An 18,884-nucleotide genomic window follows, 5' to 3' on the forward strand; every position below is an offset into this window, starting at 1 on the left:
GGCAATCATATAAATATTATCAACATTAACATTATCACAAATTAAAATCTATAACCTTACAGTTAAAATGAATATATATTTAAAAAGCTATAGTGTTTGTCATGTAGGCAAATGCTGGGGCTGTACTTTAATTAAGGCCACGGCCGCTTCCTTCCCATTCCTAGGCCTTTCCTATCCCATCGTCACCATAAAACCTATCGGTGTCTGTGCGACGTACTCAACAAGTCGAAGATTTGTGGGGCTGTTGTACCAAATTATTACAACCATATGCGATCAGGTTCACTGTAATTATTGTAATTTAAGGTGAATTCAAATTAAAATTCACACTTCCTGCTGAATTAAATACGCTTCGTAATTCTGCGTATAGTTCAATCATAAAAACAGATTCAGAAAATTATGTAGTGTCCTTTTTGACAATATTGTTCTGTGAAACAAGCCTGATGAGGTGGGAACGTACAAATAAAGTCCTTAAGCTATTAACAAGAACTACGTTTCCCAGTTCAAATGCGGAACCTCAGAAGGTCGTTGACTGAGCGAAGCATAATAAAGCACTGTGTGCAGTGATATTTCGTTTCACTGAACAATACTGTCAAAAAGGACACTGCATAACTTCCTGAATCTGTTTTTATGATTGAACTATACGCAGAATTATGAATTGTATTTAATTAAGCGTAAAGTGTTTTATGAACGGAACTATTTTAATAACTGCGTGAATTTTAATTTGAAATCACCTTAAATTACAATAATTACAGCGAACCTGATCGCATATGGTTTTGAAGATGATGATGATGATGATGATGATGATGCTTGATGTTTTAAGGGGCCTAACATCGAAGGTCATCGGCCCCTCATATGGTTTTAATAATTCGGTACAACAGACCCGCAAGTCTTCGACTTGTTGAGAATGGAAGGACAAACACTATAGCTTTTTAAATATATATTCATTTTAATTGTAAGGTTATGGATTTTAATTTGTGATAATGTTAATGTTGATAATATTTATACGATTGCCAGTTTTCCAATGACCGGGCGAGTTGGCCATGCAGTTAGAGGCGCGTGGCTCTGAGCTTGCATCTAGAAGATAGTGGGTTCGAATCCCACTGTCGGCAGCCCTGAAGGTGGTTTTCTGTGGTTCCCCATTTTCACACCAGGCAAATGTTGGGGCTGTACCTTAATTAAGGTCACGGCCGCTTCCTTCCAACTCCTAGGCCTTTCCTATCCCATCGTCGCCAGAAGACCTGACGTAAAGCAACTGGCAAAAAAAAAAAAAAGTTTTCCAATGCCTCTGTTCAGCTGATGATGCAGTATAGCATCAAAACTGGTTATGAATAAACATAATATGTTGTAATTACATCTACACAACAAATTGTATAGTATTGAATAAGGTGGACCCTAAAACTTTTAAAAGCTTTGTTACCACAGATGACCATCGTGTGCAAGTATGCTGACGCAGAGGGGAGAGGACATATCCTGAAAATATTGTGGAGAGACATACTGGCACTACTCTTGATATTATGGTGTGAGGAGCCATAGAGCATGACTGAAGGTATTCTTCGACCCTCCATTACAGTCTTTTTGAGGTAAAATTTTCACACAAAATAAATAATTATTGGACCAAATTGAAGTGTTTTCTTTAGTTTCCAGAAATATACTGTATAGTTTATTCTTTTCTCTTGTTGTTTAGCTTATTTGTATTCACTTAAATATTGGGTGCACACATTGTTCTGCAGCTGTCACTTTGACAGCTTGTCATTTCTTGTTCAGTATTTCTTTTTTTAAATTTTTTTATTCAAAATGCTAGATGTATTTGAACGGTTTATTTCTCATACTCAGAAGTTAGTCATCCTGGTGGGCAGCAGATGTCAGAACTAACCAGATTGTATTCTTGACTAAATGTTTACATGGGAAAACACAGAATCCCTATGAAACGTCCAGCAGCTTGATTTGACGACATTGCCAAAAGGATGTGTACATAGGATGCAAAACCCTACAGCTTAGAGTAATAAAGAGTATTTGCAATTTTAGCAACAGCAATACATTGAAACAGAACATCCTGAAAAAGGCTGGAATCAATCCTGGCAAGAAGACAGTGTCCGATGTAGATGTCGCAGATAAGAAGCACCTCAGTCTGACTATGAAGCAGTGTACTCTGAAGCAAAAGCGGTGGAGATACTTATGGGCCAGGAAGAAACCAATTAACCTAAAATCCCAAGAAAGAATTTGGCACCGTTTATGCAGCAGGAGGTTTTTAGGAGTAGAAAAGTAAGTGATTTTACTCTTTATGTGTACCGGTAATATTTGTCATGAATTGGAGAAATGAAATGTCCACTTAGAATTAAGATATTGGCTTCATTTAAAGACTGAAATGAAGGTAATGCAGCTATGTTATATAGCATGGTAATGAAATTGTATTGAAGTTACGAGTCTGGCCCTTATAGTTAATTATTTGTTTCCCTGAGAATAATTTGTATGTATGTTGGATATTCAGCTTGAAGGCTCAACAGCTCCACCATAGATGGCGTAGGCATCATTGAAGAAGCATACTAGGGAAACAAGGAGCGAGGTAGTTTCACGTTGCTTTCCTCGTCGCGTAGAAGTTGCTATTACATATCAGTATACCAAGCCAGCTGAAATGCATGCACCAACCAGCCCTATGTGCGACATTTTCATACCAATCATAACAAGGACTGGCTGCGAATGGAATGGTATTACTAGCATCGCTTATACTTCAATCACTTTCGTATTGTCAAAGCCAAGGATAAGACTGAGACAAGGAACTGAAAGTAACAAATTTGTTCTAGCCCGTACTAGAAGATATAGTGTACTGTAAACACTAGGTCTCGCCAGCAAAGGCATGAGAGAAAAGATATACATTGAAAAATATTATGACACAAGATGAACTGTCTGTCTTTTTGTCTTAAAAACATATTACAATAAAATAGGCCTAGGAATATAGGAATTATTCTTCCTCATTAAGTAGCTGAAAATGTCACAAAAGAATGGATGAAACTTGTCCTACTTGACATAATTGTATTTTAATAATTGAATACTTTGTTTCAGTATTGAAAAATGATGGACTTCTCTCAAAACATGTATAGGCCCCCTACGATATAATTGATCACTGTCAATACAGGCTTTTAACCATTAAATTCATGCAACACAATGCTTGTCCATTCATATCATATGTGTCAATGGATGTCCGGCCTCATATTGATGTACCCTCCTAGCCAACAAATCTATCAATCTGTCTACGTTTGAACATTTGTGGGATCACCTTGGATATCGATTCCAACTCGGTGGCAATCTGCGGGATATCGTGGGACAGTTGTGGACAGATTTGCCTCGAGAGGATACAATGACTGTACGACTTCCCTCCGTACCAAATTGACTCATTAATTTTGGCCTGAAGGAGTGTTATACCCGATTGGTGCGGGACGAAAAGCATGCTTGTACTGACAACTTTGTTGTCCATTTGATCTGATATTCTAATAATTATTTCAATACTGCTGCATGACCTTTCAGTTGTTATAATTTCATTTCCACCACTAGATGCTTAATTTTATTTTTTCATTAGTTTGTTTATATGTCCGTTTCACTTGAGAACTTATCATTTAGTATTGTGGGAGCGTATGTCTTAATTATCTTAGTTTTCCCATGTTATCAACTTGATTGTATATTCTCTGGTTTATAAAGAATTTTGTCTTTATTAAAATGTGTATGGACAATTTTCTTGCAATAATTTTCTGAAAAACATACTTTGTTTATAGTTCTTGAGTGTGCGTTATTCTTTGTTCCAGATTTCTTGTTCAAATTCCTGGTCATAGGAAGTGCAGGATCTGGAAAGTCTTGCCTCCTGCATCAGTTCATTGAAAGCAAATGTGAGTAGGTTTTCAGCCTTTCAGTGTTGTAGCAGTTGGAACACTAAAATGAAAAGAGATTATCTGTTTGAAATAAGCCTATAAAAAAATAAAAGGAATGGGGAATTCATCCTTCAAATCCACCTTGCAGCGCAGAAACTAAAGGGAGTAGTATAGGCATTTCTGTGGCTGTCCAGTCTGTCAGGGTGCTCATTACTGGGCGAGTTGGCCGTGTTGTTAGGGGCTTGCATCTCTGAGAGAGTGGGTTCGAACCCCACTGTCCACAGCCCTGAAGATGGTTTTCCGTGGTTTCCCATTTCCACTCCAGGCAAATGCTGGGGCTGTACTTTAATTAAGGCCATGGCTGCTTCCTTCCTGCTCCTAGTCCTTTCCTATCCCATTGTCGCCATAAGACCTATCTGTCGGTGCGGCGTAAAAGAGATTCTCAAAAAAAAAAAAAAAAAAAAAACGGTGCTCATTGTATGGAAACTATGAAATACTGTAAAAATATTTAGATTAATGCTTTCACGGCTTGTAATGGTAAACATGATGATAAGCTTGTGGGCTTTTTCTGCATCCGAAAACGTTTCACAGAGAACCTTATTCCATTTCTTCAGAAGAAAATCTAGTCTATTCATTAGCAAGACTTATCTAATAATGAAGGTTTGAATTTAAGAATGTTTTTTTAAATTTAAAAAAAAATAGTAAGTGGTATTCTCATTCGTCACTAGATGGCTCACTGTGCACTAGCCTTCTGAGCTCCAATTAAGATGTTTCTTGTTTCATTGTATATGCATGCATAGTAAACAGCAAGTTCATTGGATGAATCAGGGACGAATGTGGTAGAAGAAATAATAAATAAAACTATCTTCAACCTTGTTTTTGTACGTCCTTCAATCTCCCTTCTTCCTGACGCTCATTTTTCTCGTTTTTTTCTGCTAACACACAGTGAGCCATCTAGTGAGGAACGAGAGTACCACTTGCTACAGACCTCTGCAGCAAGAATGATGAAGGTTCGAATTTTGCTTGTAAACAGACGAGATTTCCTTCTGAAGACATGGAGCAAAGTTCTCTGTGAAACTGTAAAGAATTTCACCTTGTTTTCGGACATGGCAAAATCCCAAAAGCTTATTATCATGTCTGTGAACTAAAATATTAGCCTATATCATAAACACATTTTTTTTTTTTTTCACTTGTGAAAATGACAGACATAATTATCAGAATATTTTGTTTAAAATTATCTGCTTTGGAAGACAGTTTTATCAAGTACATTAACAGTAGATGTATGAAGAGTGAACATAAAATGTAATTTCAGCAACAGTTTCAGTCACAGTAACTGTGTAAATCAGGGTTTTTCAATCTTTTGGTGTCTGAGGCCCCCTTAGCAAATCGCATGCATGTCCAAGGACCTCCTAGCCACAGAACATAATACTGAATTCAGTGAACAAGAAACAGAATTTTGTAATGTTACCAAGTTCGATTTTATAATTTTAGCAAAAGTTTTGCATGCTGTGATATGAATTTTTTTTGTGTGAGTTGGGGCGCAAAGTAAATTTAATATGAGAATATATGTTGTTAAGCAACTGTAATGTTCATTCACGGTCATTTAACCGTTCATCCATCACCACCAGAACATAATCTGCATATCTCAACCAGCATTCTGTATTAGCTATGCTACTGATATTAGTGTACTCTAAATGATCAGTGTATATCTCCGCTAAGATCCCCGAGGCCAGTGTGCCCATGGTAAGACCATATTGCTTGTAAATGATATCATTGAATCCAAAGTAATTATTATTGAGGACCAATTCTAAAATGTTCATAAATTCTTCTATTTCAAGAATGTCTTATTGCTGTATTGTCTTAGATTGTTGTTAATAATGGCTATTGTTTCTTTTATGAGAATACTTGGATACATATTAGTAATGTCAAAGGAAACTAATGTATGATTTGGAGCAATTTTGAAGTTATTGAGAATATTACATAATTGGGTGGAATCTTTAACTGTTTTATTTGCAAGGAATTTATAAGGATTACTTAGAAATTCTCATCGATTTTCTGTGTGAACAGTGTAGACAGAGAAGTAATAGAATATTTTCAGAATGATATATTCAACATTGAATGGTAAAATATCTTTTCCGTGTCGGATACAATTACGGAGAACATGGACTGGACATCCTACACCTACTAGATTCTTATGATTTAAGGTTGGAGAAAACATTTTTCCCATTACCTCTGCTAACACCACCAAAATTAGTGTTGCAGTTATTGCCTCCTTAGGCAGCACACTTGTTGAAATTTCCTTTTGTACGAAGAATGTTTGTAACCGTGGATGAAATTGTTTCTGCATGTTTCATTTGTAACACACTGCATGTCTATAACATTAATTTACAATCCTCCCTGCACATCACTGAAAAATATGGAATCACTAAGGGAAACATTTTTGTGTGACCATGATTTGAAGTATCTGTACACACTCCAAAATATAGAACGTCATTGTCTTGGACTGCTACAACAGCACTATTGATAGCATGAGTTCCAATTATAACGTTGACAATGGCCTCCGCATTTGTTTGTGCACACAAAATCTTTTATTTTATTTGAAGGTGCTCCAGTACACTGGCCTCGTGATGGTAGATTTACTGGCACATTAATGAACTCCTACGGGACAAAATTCTGGCACCTTGCCATCTCTGAAAACCTTAAAAGTAGTTAGTGGAATGTAAACTAATAAAATTATTATGAGTTTCCGCTATTTCAAGTCTATTGCTTGTACTAACTTAACTCTTCCTAAGTCAACAAGAAATCATCAGGTTTTTTTTTTTTTTCATAAATGCAAACGTTTTTGTAGACTTTCAGCGCAGTTCACTGTTGTATACGGGAACCATTATCATAATGTTGAAGCCAAATTATAATTGTTTGTGAAGTTTTTACTCCTCCTCACATTTCTTAACCTTTTGTTTTTTCTCTTTAAGTGATTTAATAGACTGTGTGGTTGTTTCACCTTGGGGAAGACTAGTGCTTTTCCGGGAGACTCCTTTTTTTAAACTTTTAAATACCATTCTCTCTGGTATCTTAATGGTGCTTACCTTACACATTGGGTAATTTCTAGCATCCAGCCGGCCAAAAATATCTTCAACCCTTGTCTTTGGTGCGTATTTTCTGTGAGTCGTGTTTATAAGACGCGCAGTTATTATTAAGTGAGGGCTCAGTAAGGACGTCAGAACTAAATATTTCTTTAGCTTGCAATGTGATTATATTAGTTGAAGGTATGTATTTTATATAGTATGTAGCATTTTCTGAAAATTACTATATTTTTTTTCCGGAATATCGACTTAAAATTCAAGTACAGTGTGTCTAAGCGCTACCTAATTATACAAATTTAAGCTGACTTTCAAAATGGATTGTCTTTGATTTCCGCAATGAAAGTCATTTGGAGGAGTTATCTATATTTTAATGAATAGAAAACTGTGACTTATTGCTGCGACCATGAGAGTAATTTATTTTTTTCAGAAGCCAAAAGACAAAAAGCTGAAGAAACTAAGCTACGAATTGTTTATGAACTAAAGGGGACATGGTTCAAGTGTGGGTTACTGTAGTCACGTCCTAGTTCGTGAACCATGGGCAACGGCTGAGTGGCCTAGTAAGTGGTCCTGAGAGTCGGGATACCAGTTGCTATGGAATGGGAGTGGGCATCTCGGACATAGTCTGAGTCATGGCCCTCCTTGTGCTTAGGCGGCTAGGTCTATACAATCCAACGGTGGTCCATAACCCGTTAGAGGAGAGATCCTCACTTGGACTATGTGCAAGTAGGGTAGCATCCTGGTTCATGAGTTTACCGAGCTCAGAACATTTTAAGTAAGCCTCGGACCTATGGGAGTAACGGAGTCCCACTCCCATTTGACAGGCGAGGGACTCCTCGAATACAGCTTGGCGGACGAAATGGAATTCAATGGGGAGCTATCAATATTAATGGGGCTTATGGACGAAAGAAAGTAGAACTGGCTGAGTCAGCAAAGAAGATGCATCTGGATATACTAGGAGTAAGTGATATTCGGGTAAGGGGAGATAACGAGGAAGACATAGGAGATTATAAAGTGTACTTGATGGGTTTTAGAAAGGGAAGGGCAGAGTCTGGGGTAGGGCTCATTATCAGGAATACCATTGCACGCAACATAGTTTCTGTTAGGCATGTAAATGAGCGAATGATGTGGGTAGATTTGTCAGTTGGAGGAATTAGGACGAGAATTGTCTCGGTGTATTCACCATGTGAGGGTGCAGATGAGGATGAAGTTGACAATTTATGAAGCATTGAGTGACATCGTGGACAGGGTCAACAGCAAGAGTAGTGCTAATGGGCGATTTCAAAGCGAGAGTTGGGAATAGAACCGAAGGATACGAAAGGGTGATTGGTAAATGTGGGGGAAGATATGGAAGCTAATAGGAATGGGAAGCGTTTGCTGGACTTCTGTGCTAGTATGGGTTTAGCAGTTCCAAATACATTCTTCAAGCATAAGGCTCTTCACCGTTACACATGGGAGGCTAGGGGTACCAGATCCATAATAGACTATATCGTAACCAATTTTGAATTCAGGAAATCTGTTAGAAATGTACAAGTTTTCCGGGGATTTTTCGATGATACAGACCACTGTCTGATCTGTAGTGAACTAAGTATCTGTAGGCCTAGGGTAGAGAAAGTGAAATCTGTCTGCAAACGAATAAGGGTAGAAAATCTCCAGGACAAGGAAATTAGACAGAAGTACATGGAAATGATCAGTGAGAAGTTTCGAACAGTGGACAGTAAGCAGGTTCAGGATATAGGATATACAGGGATGCTCTAGTAGAAACAGCAAGGGAATGCCTAGGAACAACTGTGTGTAAAGATGGGAAAAGGCAAACATCTTGGTGGAATGATGAAGTGAGAGCGGGTTGTAAACGTAAAAAGAAGGCTTTTCAGAAATGGCTCCAAATAAGGGCCGAGGCAGACAGGGATTTGTACGTAAATGAACAAAACGGAGCGAAACAAATAGTTGTTGAATCCAAAAAGATATCATGGGAAGGTTTTGTTAACAACCTTGAAAGGCTAGGTCAAGCAGCAGGGAAACCTTTCTGGACAATAATAATAAAGGATCTTAGGAAGGGAGAGAAAAAGGAAATGAACAGTGTTTTGAGTAATTCGGGTGAACTCATAATAGATCCCATGGAATCTCTAGAGAGGTGGAGGGAATATTTTGAACATCTTCTCATTGTAAATGGAAATTATCCTGGTGGTGTTGCGAACAGCCAAGCTCATGGGGAGGAGGAAAATGACAATGGTGAAATTACGCTTGAAGTGGAAAGGATGGTAAATATACTCCATTGTCATAAAGCAGCAGTAATAGATGTAATTAGACCTGAGATGGTGAAGTATAGTGGGAAGGCCTAGATTAAATGGCTTCATAGAATAGTAAGATTAGCATGGAGTGTTGGTAAGGTACCTTCAGATTGGACAAAAGCATAAATTACACCTATCTATAAGCAAGAGAACAGGAAGGATTGCAACAACTATCAAGGTATCTCATTGATTAGTATACCAGGGAAAGTATTCACTGGCATCTTGAAACGGAGGGTGCGATCAGTCGTTGAGAGGTAGTTGGATGAAAACCAGTGTGGTTTCAGACCACGGAGAGGCTGTCAGGATCATATTTTCAGTACGCGCCAGGTAATTGAAAAATGTTACGAGAGGAATAGGCAGTTGTGTTTATGTTTCGTACTTCTAGAGAAAGCATATGACAGGGTACCGAGGGAAAAGATGTTCACTATACTGGGGGACTATGGAATTAAAGGCAGATTATTAAAATCAATCAAAGGCATTTATGTTGACAATTGGGCTTCAGTGAGAATTGATGGTAGAATGAGTTCTTGGTTCAGGGTACTTACAGGGGTTAGACAAGGCTGTAATCTTTCACCTCTGCTGTTCGTTGTTTACATGGATCATCTGGTGAAAAGTATAAAATGGCAGAGAGGGATTCAGTTAGGTGGAAATGTAGTAAGCAGTCTAGCCTATGCTGACGACTTAGTCTTGATGGCAGATTGTGCTGATAGCCTGCAGTCTAATATCTTAGAACTTGAAAATAGGTGGGATGAGTATGGTATGAAAATTAGCCTTTCGAAGACTAAATTGATGTCAGTAGGTAAGAAATTCAACAGAATTGAATGCCAGATTGGTGATACAAAGCTAGAACAGGTCGATAATTTCAAGTATTTAGGTTGTGTGTTCTCCCAGGATGGTAATATAGTAAGTGAGATTGAATCAAGGTGTAGTAAAGCTAATGCAGTGAGCTCGCAGTTGCGATCAGCAGTATTCTGTAAGAAGGAAGTCAGCTCCCACACGAAACTATCTTTTCATCGGTCTGTTTTCAGACCAACTTTGCTTTACGGGAGCGAAAGCTGGGTGGACTCAGGATATCTTATTCATAAGTTAGAAGTAACAGACATGAAAGTAGCAAGAATGATTGCTGGTACAAACAGGTGGAAACGATGGCAGGAGAGTACTCGGAATTAGGAGATAAAGGCTAATTTAGGGATGAAGAGGTAGACCAAGTCGACGATGGTTAGACTCGGTTTCTAAAGTTTTAAAGATAAAAGGTATGGAGCTAAATGAGGCCACAGCACTAGTTGCAAATAGAGGATTGTGGCGACGTTTAGTAAATTATATCTCAAATATTATTATTAAAATTTATAGATTTTTTTAGTAAATTCACAGAGGCCTGCAGACTGAACGCTGAAAGGCATACCAGTCTTTAATGATAATGTATGTATGTATGTATACTAAAGGGGACGCGGGGTTCGCAGGGGCCACTTTTGGTTTGTACAGAATCAGAGGTTAACTATGTCACATAAGAAACCTCAGCGCTGAAATATTAGGCAAATTGCGGGAGAAAATAGACAAATCATTTTATGGGTTCGTGGGGTGGGGGATGTATTTAATTGCATTTAATCAATGTATCCAGACATTAAAAGCTAGAAAAAAGATGCAATAAATAAATACTGCAGATGACTATAAAAGATCACAGTATTAATGTTAAAGAAAGAAATCACACGTAGGCTTATCACATAACTCTCACTCAACACAATACAATTACGCACTGATTTAAAGCCTAAAATACACACGCAATAAATAAATACTGTAGATGACTTCACTACAGAAGTGAGCTGCCAACAGTTCACAGAGTGGTTGAACATGAGCTACACTTCACTGTGGTGGGTGGAAAAGTCTGCAGTACATTGTCTTCCTACCAGTCTTCCCAAAGTTGTTATATATGTGGTGCGTCCCCTAAACGGATGAATAATATTCCCGAAGTGATTGAAAGAGTAAACCCAACAACACTGAAGTTTGGGTTATGATCACTTCATGCATAGATTCGATGTTTTGAATGCCTTTTACATATAGCGTACCGTCTTGACGTGAGAAAGTGGCAAATAAGGGATGCCAAGGAGAAGAAACTGGTTGAAGAAAGAAGAATATACAGGTTCGGTTCAGGAAGGAAACTGGGCTATTGGTTGATATCCGAAGCAAAGTGCTGGCAGTACCAATGATGGAAACCACTAGAAGATTCTTCAGGGAGGCTTCTACTTCTGCGGATGTTACTGGAGTAGATCTAAATTTAATAAACCATCTATGTGTCATCTTAGAAACTCTTTCGTGTGGGTAAGCCATTGATAAAGTGACATTTTGAATGTACGCAAAGGAAACTATTCAATTGTTCTTACAAAAATACAAATCGTACTGCATGCCTGTAACTTTGCACAAACTCTTGGATCATGGAGAGGAGGTAATTAGGCACTGTATTATAGCTATTGGACAACTCTCCGAGGAAGCGCAGGAGACCAGGAATAAAGATAACAGGAAACCTTCCAGAAAGTACACAAATACTGACCTTTTTCATAGGCTGCTTATATCATCAGACCCTTACATTACCAGATTAAGGAAATGGAGGAGGAAGTTGATTCTGCTTTCACGAGAAGTGCTCAACTTACTGTCTGAGTCTCCTGTATCTGGTTCTGCCGAAGGAGATAATGACAGTGAAGTTAGCGATTCTGATGTAACTGCATCTAATAACTAAGTACATGTATTCCTATCTGTTTTTAAACATTCTAAACAGCATGTCCCACTATTAACATCTATTTAATTTCTTAAAGCTGTAAAAAAAATTATTAAAATTACAAAGATTACTAATTCTGTTCCTGGCGTGCCCGGTATGTATCAAAAATACAATCAGTCTCAGATATTTGTGCAACAGCCATGGAGAGCGATGTTTCACTGTGTGAGTGAGTGAGGTAAAACTTATCACTTCACTCCGGCTCAATGGTTAGTGTGCTGGCCATTGGTCCAAGAGGTCCCGGGTTCGATTCCCGGCAGAGTCGGCGATTTTAACCTTTGGTTAATTCCAGTGGTTAGGGGACTGGGTAAGTATGCCGTCTTCAGCATTAGAATTCATCATAGGTAGGGTGCCATCCTCACAGATTCACATGAATTGCACACCCACCAAGGCACAGTAATTTGTTCTTTGTACTTGATTGACCACACACTTAATTATCTCCAATAATAGCAGTTACATACTAAGTTTTATGTAAATCGATCCATTAGCTTCTGAGATACTATTTTTGGCCGGCTAGATTCCTGAAATTGCGCACTGTGCCTTGGTGGGTGTGCAATTCATGTGACCCATCTTAATTATGTAATATGATTCATGGCCACTTGTGACTGATGTATAGTGCACAGTTAATGATTACTGAATATAACTTGCTTTTGTGTTTTAATTTTCCAGTTAAAGATGAGAGTAGTCATACAATTGGCGTGGAATTTGGATCGAAAATAGTAAATGTTGGAGGTAAATCTGTCAAATTACAAATATGGGATACTGCTGGTCAAGAAAGGTTCAGGTATGACAATTTTACTTCCTTTCTTCTTTCCTTTTCTGAGCGTACAACCTTATACATAAAGAATAGACTGAGCAGTTGACTGCATTTTCGCTATAAATGAGAATGTACAGTATTTTCAGTAGTTTAGAACTATGCTTATTGAGCATATATGTTGACACTTTTCCTGTTCAGTACTGTAAATTCTGTGAAATCTAAGGATATACTGAATAGCCTATACACTGTTAAGTTACTGCCTACTTTTGATATCATAGCGTACAACCTGTGTTGGTGTTGTGTGTGTATAACATATGCAGTCTGCATTCATATCGCTCATTGCTGTTGTAGGTATTCATCACTTGTTTGTTCATTTACATTATTTTCTGGGAAAGAAGTTTTGTTGCCAGGCTGAGTGGCTCAAACGGTTGACAGGATGGCCTTCTGACCCCAACTTGGCAGGTTCGATCCTGGCTCAGTCCGTTGGTATTTGAAGGTGCCCAAATGCATCAGCCTCCTATCGGTATATTTACTGGCACATAAATTAACTCCTGCAGGACTAAATTCTGGCATCTCGGTGTCTCCAAAAACTGTAAAAATAGTTAGTGGGACATAAAGCAAATAACATTATTATTAGTATTATTGAAAGTTTTGTTAGGTTTTTCATGCTTTGCTTTGAAATTCCAAATTTCTTTCCACTTTCTTAACTATCTTCCAGATATTCAGTGTTATTTGTGAATGTAAACTGTGGTGATTGCATGGTGATCAGACATGAGTTTATATGAGTGTAGTGAAAAAAGTTTGAAGAGATTATAAAATGGGAAAAGGAGGAAAAACAGAATGATATTACCAAGGAGTAGAATACAGCCAAGTACTTTATGAACCTTTCTTAAAATAAAATTCTAGAGGGTTGGTTTATTCAAAGTGGAGAGTAGAGAAAACATGTTATCGACTGATTTTCTTAATGCTATTGTGTTTGTTTTAAAGTATGACCATAACATCCTCTCAAGTGACCCTCTGGTGTGAACCTTGACAGCAGAATTTACAGAAAATTTTATGGCAAGTAGTGGTTGGAATGCAGAATTCAAGAACAGAAACTGCATTTTTTTTAAAAGTGTTTGTCATTACAGTGTAACTGTTGGTTGAGATGACTGTAGAACTTTTTTGCAGATTATGAGCCAAAAGACATGTTTTGCTTGGATTAATCGTTCTTTATAGTTTTTGTCACTCTATATACATGAGATACTTCAAGAACCTGTAGTTAGTGACACCATGGTCCACCTTCCTAGAAAATAAAACTTTGGTCTCAGACGTTAACCATAGTAAACCACTTTTTTTGTTAAGGTTCATCTTTGGCAGTCTCCAGATGGGAGAATATTTTTTTTTCAATCAATCAATATATATCACATATTTATTGTACAGCACCCTTTTACATCTCAGTTTTTAGTGTCAGGCTCTTTTTCTCAGGAAAGGTGGAGGTTGCTGTGATCTTAAATTAGTATTATTTCCGTTGCTACATGTTTGATGGAGATGCTCTTAAATGGTTGTCACTGGCAGGTAGTACTCTTTGACAAGTGTACTGTCATTGATGTAAATATCATGATGCTTTCAGAATACTGTCATCCTGGACTGAAAGCTGTTCTCAGCTCTCCTAACATTTATTTATAGAAAAGAAAGAATTTCATTTTAATTCGGAATTGACATTATCATAACCTAAGAACACTAAAATGAACACCAATCAAAACATTACATATGAATATATTAATGTAATTTTCATGCAATTTCCAGCTTCTTAAAGGGCTTCAACAGTTTTAATTCTTTTGATTTAATATTTTCTGTACCGTCATGTCTATTCTTGTTAACTTAGATTTACAACTAGAGACAGGCACAGTACAAAGAAAATTTTGTTAAAATTTAAAATTCTTCCTTTACCGTTTTTCCCACATTGGTGGTTTTGTGGATGCAAACCGTGTCACACATGTGGATGTGGTCCAATTTTGTGGCAATGTAGTGTGTTGTGTGAACATGAAGAGGATTGTGTTGGGACAAACATGAACACCCAGTCCCTGAATGGTAGGAATTAACCATACACAGTTAAAATTTCTGGCCCAGCCGGGAATCGAACATGGAGCCCTCTGATCCGAAGGACACTACGCTGTCCATTCAGCCAAGGAGCCAGGCTGTGAAAATATAAAATATATTTTGCCAAAAAACAGGAAAAAATGAAGGAAAAATTCAAAATAAGAAATATGTATTTTCATGCTAAAATATATTAGTTCCTAAACCATTTAGAGTAGGTTTATGTCATTATTTACAATAATAAGCCTTTTGTCTATAGATTAAGTTTTGTCCATATCTAATATTACTATATCATCTCAGGTTTCAGTGTCGGAATGATCGTCGCCATAAGACCTATCTGTGTCGGTGCGACGTAAAGCCCCTAGAAAAAAAATGTGTCGGAATCTTTATCTCAGGAGCATCCGCATCATGAAACTGAGAGTAGAAAATAAATAAGTGGTAACTTTAGCTGGACTCAACGCTAGTTACAAGACACTACTAGTAGCTTTTCAGTATTTTCTGCCAAATGCACAGTGTGCAATTTTCCCAATCTAATTGGAGACTGATTAATTCTTGATTTGGGCTGAAATGTGTACTGATTTATCTTTTTGACTGTACAAGGAATGTTGGGAAGCATGAAAATTTAGTCCTTGCCAGCTATTTGTTATGACTAGTTTACATAAACAAACCCCACCTGTCTTGCTCATTGTCGTTCTTCAGTCGCAGTGAAGTTGGACTTGTAACAGACCTGCAAGTGGTACTAAATAAGTGTCAATCAATCAATCAGTCAATACTGATCTGCATTTAGGGCAGTCGCCCAGGTGGCAGATTCCCTATTTGTTGTTTTCCTAGCCTTTTCCTAAATGATTTCAAAGAAATTGGAAATTTATTGAACATCTCTCTTGGTAAGTTATTCCAATCCCTAACTCCCCTTCCTATAAATGAATATTTGCCCCAGTTTGTCCTCTTGAATTCCAACTTTATCTTCATATTGTGATCTTTCCTACTTTTATAAACGCCATTCAAACTTATTCGTCTACTAATGTCATTCCACGCCATCTCTCCACTGACAGCCCGGAACATACCACTTAGTCGAGCAGCTCTTCTTCTTTCTCTCAATTCTTCCCAACCCAAACATTGCAACATTTTTGTAATGCTACTCTTTTGTCAGAAATCGCCCAGAACAAATCGAGCTGCTTTTCTTTGGATTTTTTCCAGTTCTTGAATCAGGTAATCCTGGTGAGGGTCCCATACACTGGAACCATACTCTAGTTGGGGTCTTACCAGAGACTTATATGCCCTCTCCTTTACATCCTTACTACAACCCCTAAACACCCTCATAACCATGTGCAGAGATCTGTACCCTTTATTTACAATCCCATTTATGTGATTACCCCAATGAAGATCTTTCCTTATATTAACACCTAGTTACAATGATCCCCAAAAGGAACTTTCACTCCATCAACGCAGTAATTAAAATTGAGAGGACTTTTCCTATTTGTGAAACTCACAACCTGACTTTTAACTCCATTTATCAACATACCATTGCCTGCTGTCCATCTCACAACATTTTCGAGGTCACGTTGCAGTTGCTCACAATCTTGTAACTTATTTATCACTCTATAGAGAATAACATCATCCGCAAAAAGCCTTACCTCCGATTCCACTCCTTTACTCATATCATTTATATATATAAGAAAACATAAAGGTCCGATAATACTGCCTTGAGGAATTCCCCTCTTAATTATTACAGGGTCAGATAAAGCTTCACCTACTCTAATTCTCTGAGATCTATTTTCTAGAAATATAGCAACCCATTCAGTCACTCTTTTGTCTAGTCCAATTGCACTCATTTTTGCCAGTAGTCTCCCATGATCCACCCTATCAAATGCTTTAGACAGGTCAATCGCGATACAGTCCATTTGACCTCCTGAATCCAAGATATCTGCTATATCTTGCTGGAATCCTACAAGTTGAGCTTCAGTGGAATAACCTTTCCTAAAACCGAATTGCCTTCTATCGAACCAGTTATTAATTTCGCAAACATGTCTAATATAATCAGAAAGAATGCCTTCCCAAAGCTTACATACAATGCATGTCAAACTTACTGGCCTGTAATTTTCAGCTTTATGTCTATCACCCTTTCCTTTATACACAGGGGCAACTATAGCAACTCTCCATTCATCTGGTATAGCTCCTCCGACCAAACAATAATCAAATAAGTACTTCAGATATGGTACTATATCCCAACCCATTGTCTTTAGTATATCCCCAGAAATCTGATCAATTCCAGTCGCTTTTCTAGTTTTTAACTTTTGTATCTTATTGTAAATGTCATTGTTATCATATGTAAATTTTATTACTTCTTTGGCCTTAGTCTCCTCCTCTATCTCGACATTATCCTTGTAACCAACAATCTTTACATACTGCTGACTGAATACTTCTGCCTTTTGAAGATCCTCATATACACACTCCCCTTGTTCATTAATTATTCCTGGAATGCCCTTCTTGGAACCTGTTTCTGCCTTAAAATACCTATACATACCCTTCCATTTTTCACTAAAATTCGTATGACTGCCAATTATGCTTGCCATCATATTATCCTTAGCTCCCTTTGCTAGATTCAATTTTCTAGTAAGTTCCTTCAATTTCTCCTTACTTCCACAGCCATTTCTAACTCTATTTCTTTCCAGTCTGCACCTCCTTCTTAGTCTCTTTATTTCTCTATTATAATAAGGTGGGTCTTTACGATTCCTTACCACCCTTAATGGTACAAACCTGTTTTCGCATTCCTCAACAATTTCTTTAAACCCATCCCAGAGTCTGTTTACATTTATATTTATCGTTTTCCACCGATCATAGCTACTTTTTAGAAACTGCCTCATGCCTGCTTTATCAGCCATGTGGTACTGCCTAACAGTCCTACTTTTAAGACCTTCCTTTCTATCACATTTATTTTTAACTACCACAAAAACAGCTTCATGATCACTAATACCATCTATTACTTCAGTTTCCCTATAGAGCTCATCTGGTTTTATCAGCACGACATCCAGGATATTTTTCCCTCTGGTTGGTTCCATCACTTTCTGAATCAGCTGTCCTTCCCATATTAACTTATTTGCCATTTGTTGGTCATGCTTTCTGTCGTTCGCATTTCCTTCCCAATTGACATGTGGCAAATTCAGATCTCCCGCTACAATCACATTTCTTTCCATGTCGTTTCCCACATAGCTGACTATCCTATCAAATAATTCTGAATCTGCGTCAGTGATACCCTTTCCCGATCTGTACACTCCAAATATATCAAGTTGCCTATTATCTTTAGAAATGAGCCTTACACCTAGAATTTCATGTGTCTCATCTTTAACTTTTTCGTAGCTTACAAATTCTTCTTTCACCAGAATGAACACTCCGCCTCCCACCCTTCCTATCCTATCTCTACGATATACACTCCAGTGCCGTGAGAAAATTTCTGCATCCACTATATCATATCTCAGCCATGATTCAACTCCTATTACAATATCTGGTGAATATATATCTATTAAATTACTTAATTCTATCTTTCCTTACAATACTTCTACAGTTCAACACTAACAATTTTATGTCATCCCTACTTGATTTCCAGTTCCCTGTTCCCTTATCACCGCTCCCTAGGCCATCCCGTTTCCCTGAATGTACCTCCCTATTACCCTTCCAAACAAATTTCCTAACTTATACGTACCACTGCGGTTTAAATGAAGGCCATCTGAGCGCAGATCTCTATCTCCTACCCACCCATTTGGATCTAGAAATTTCACTCCCAGTTTCCCACATACCCACTCCATAGTCTCATTTAAATCCCCAATCACCCTCCAGTCAGTATCCCTTCTACACAGTATTCCACTAATAACAATCTCCGCTTTCTTAAACTTCACCCGTGCTGCATTTACCAGATCCCACACATCTCCAACTATGTTGGTACTTATATCAGCTTGCCTTACGTTGTTGGTACCAACGTGAAACACTACCACCTTCTCCTTCCCCTCCTCCCTCTCTTCTACTTTCCTCAACATCTGCCTCAACCTAATTCCT

General features: G+C 37.8%; 1 protein-coding gene across 1 annotated transcript in view; it reads left to right on the top strand.

The window, feature by feature from the left end:
- Rab4 (RAS oncogene family member Rab4) overlaps positions 1-18,884 on the top strand; it is a 113,013-nt gene that overhangs the window by 17,433 nt on the left and 76,696 nt on the right. The window contains exons 2-3 of the mRNA XM_067142158.2: positions 3,798-3,878; positions 12,668-12,782. Of these exons, the coding sequence (XP_066998259.1) occupies positions 3,798-3,878; positions 12,668-12,782 (196 nt within the window). The remainder of the gene's footprint in view (positions 1-3,797; positions 3,879-12,667; positions 12,783-18,884) is intronic.

This window comes from Anabrus simplex, chromosome 2 (assembly GCF_040414725.1).
Source record: "Anabrus simplex isolate iqAnaSimp1 chromosome 2, ASM4041472v1, whole genome shotgun sequence".
NCBI lineage: Eukaryota > Metazoa > Arthropoda > Insecta > Orthoptera > Tettigoniidae > Anabrus > Anabrus simplex.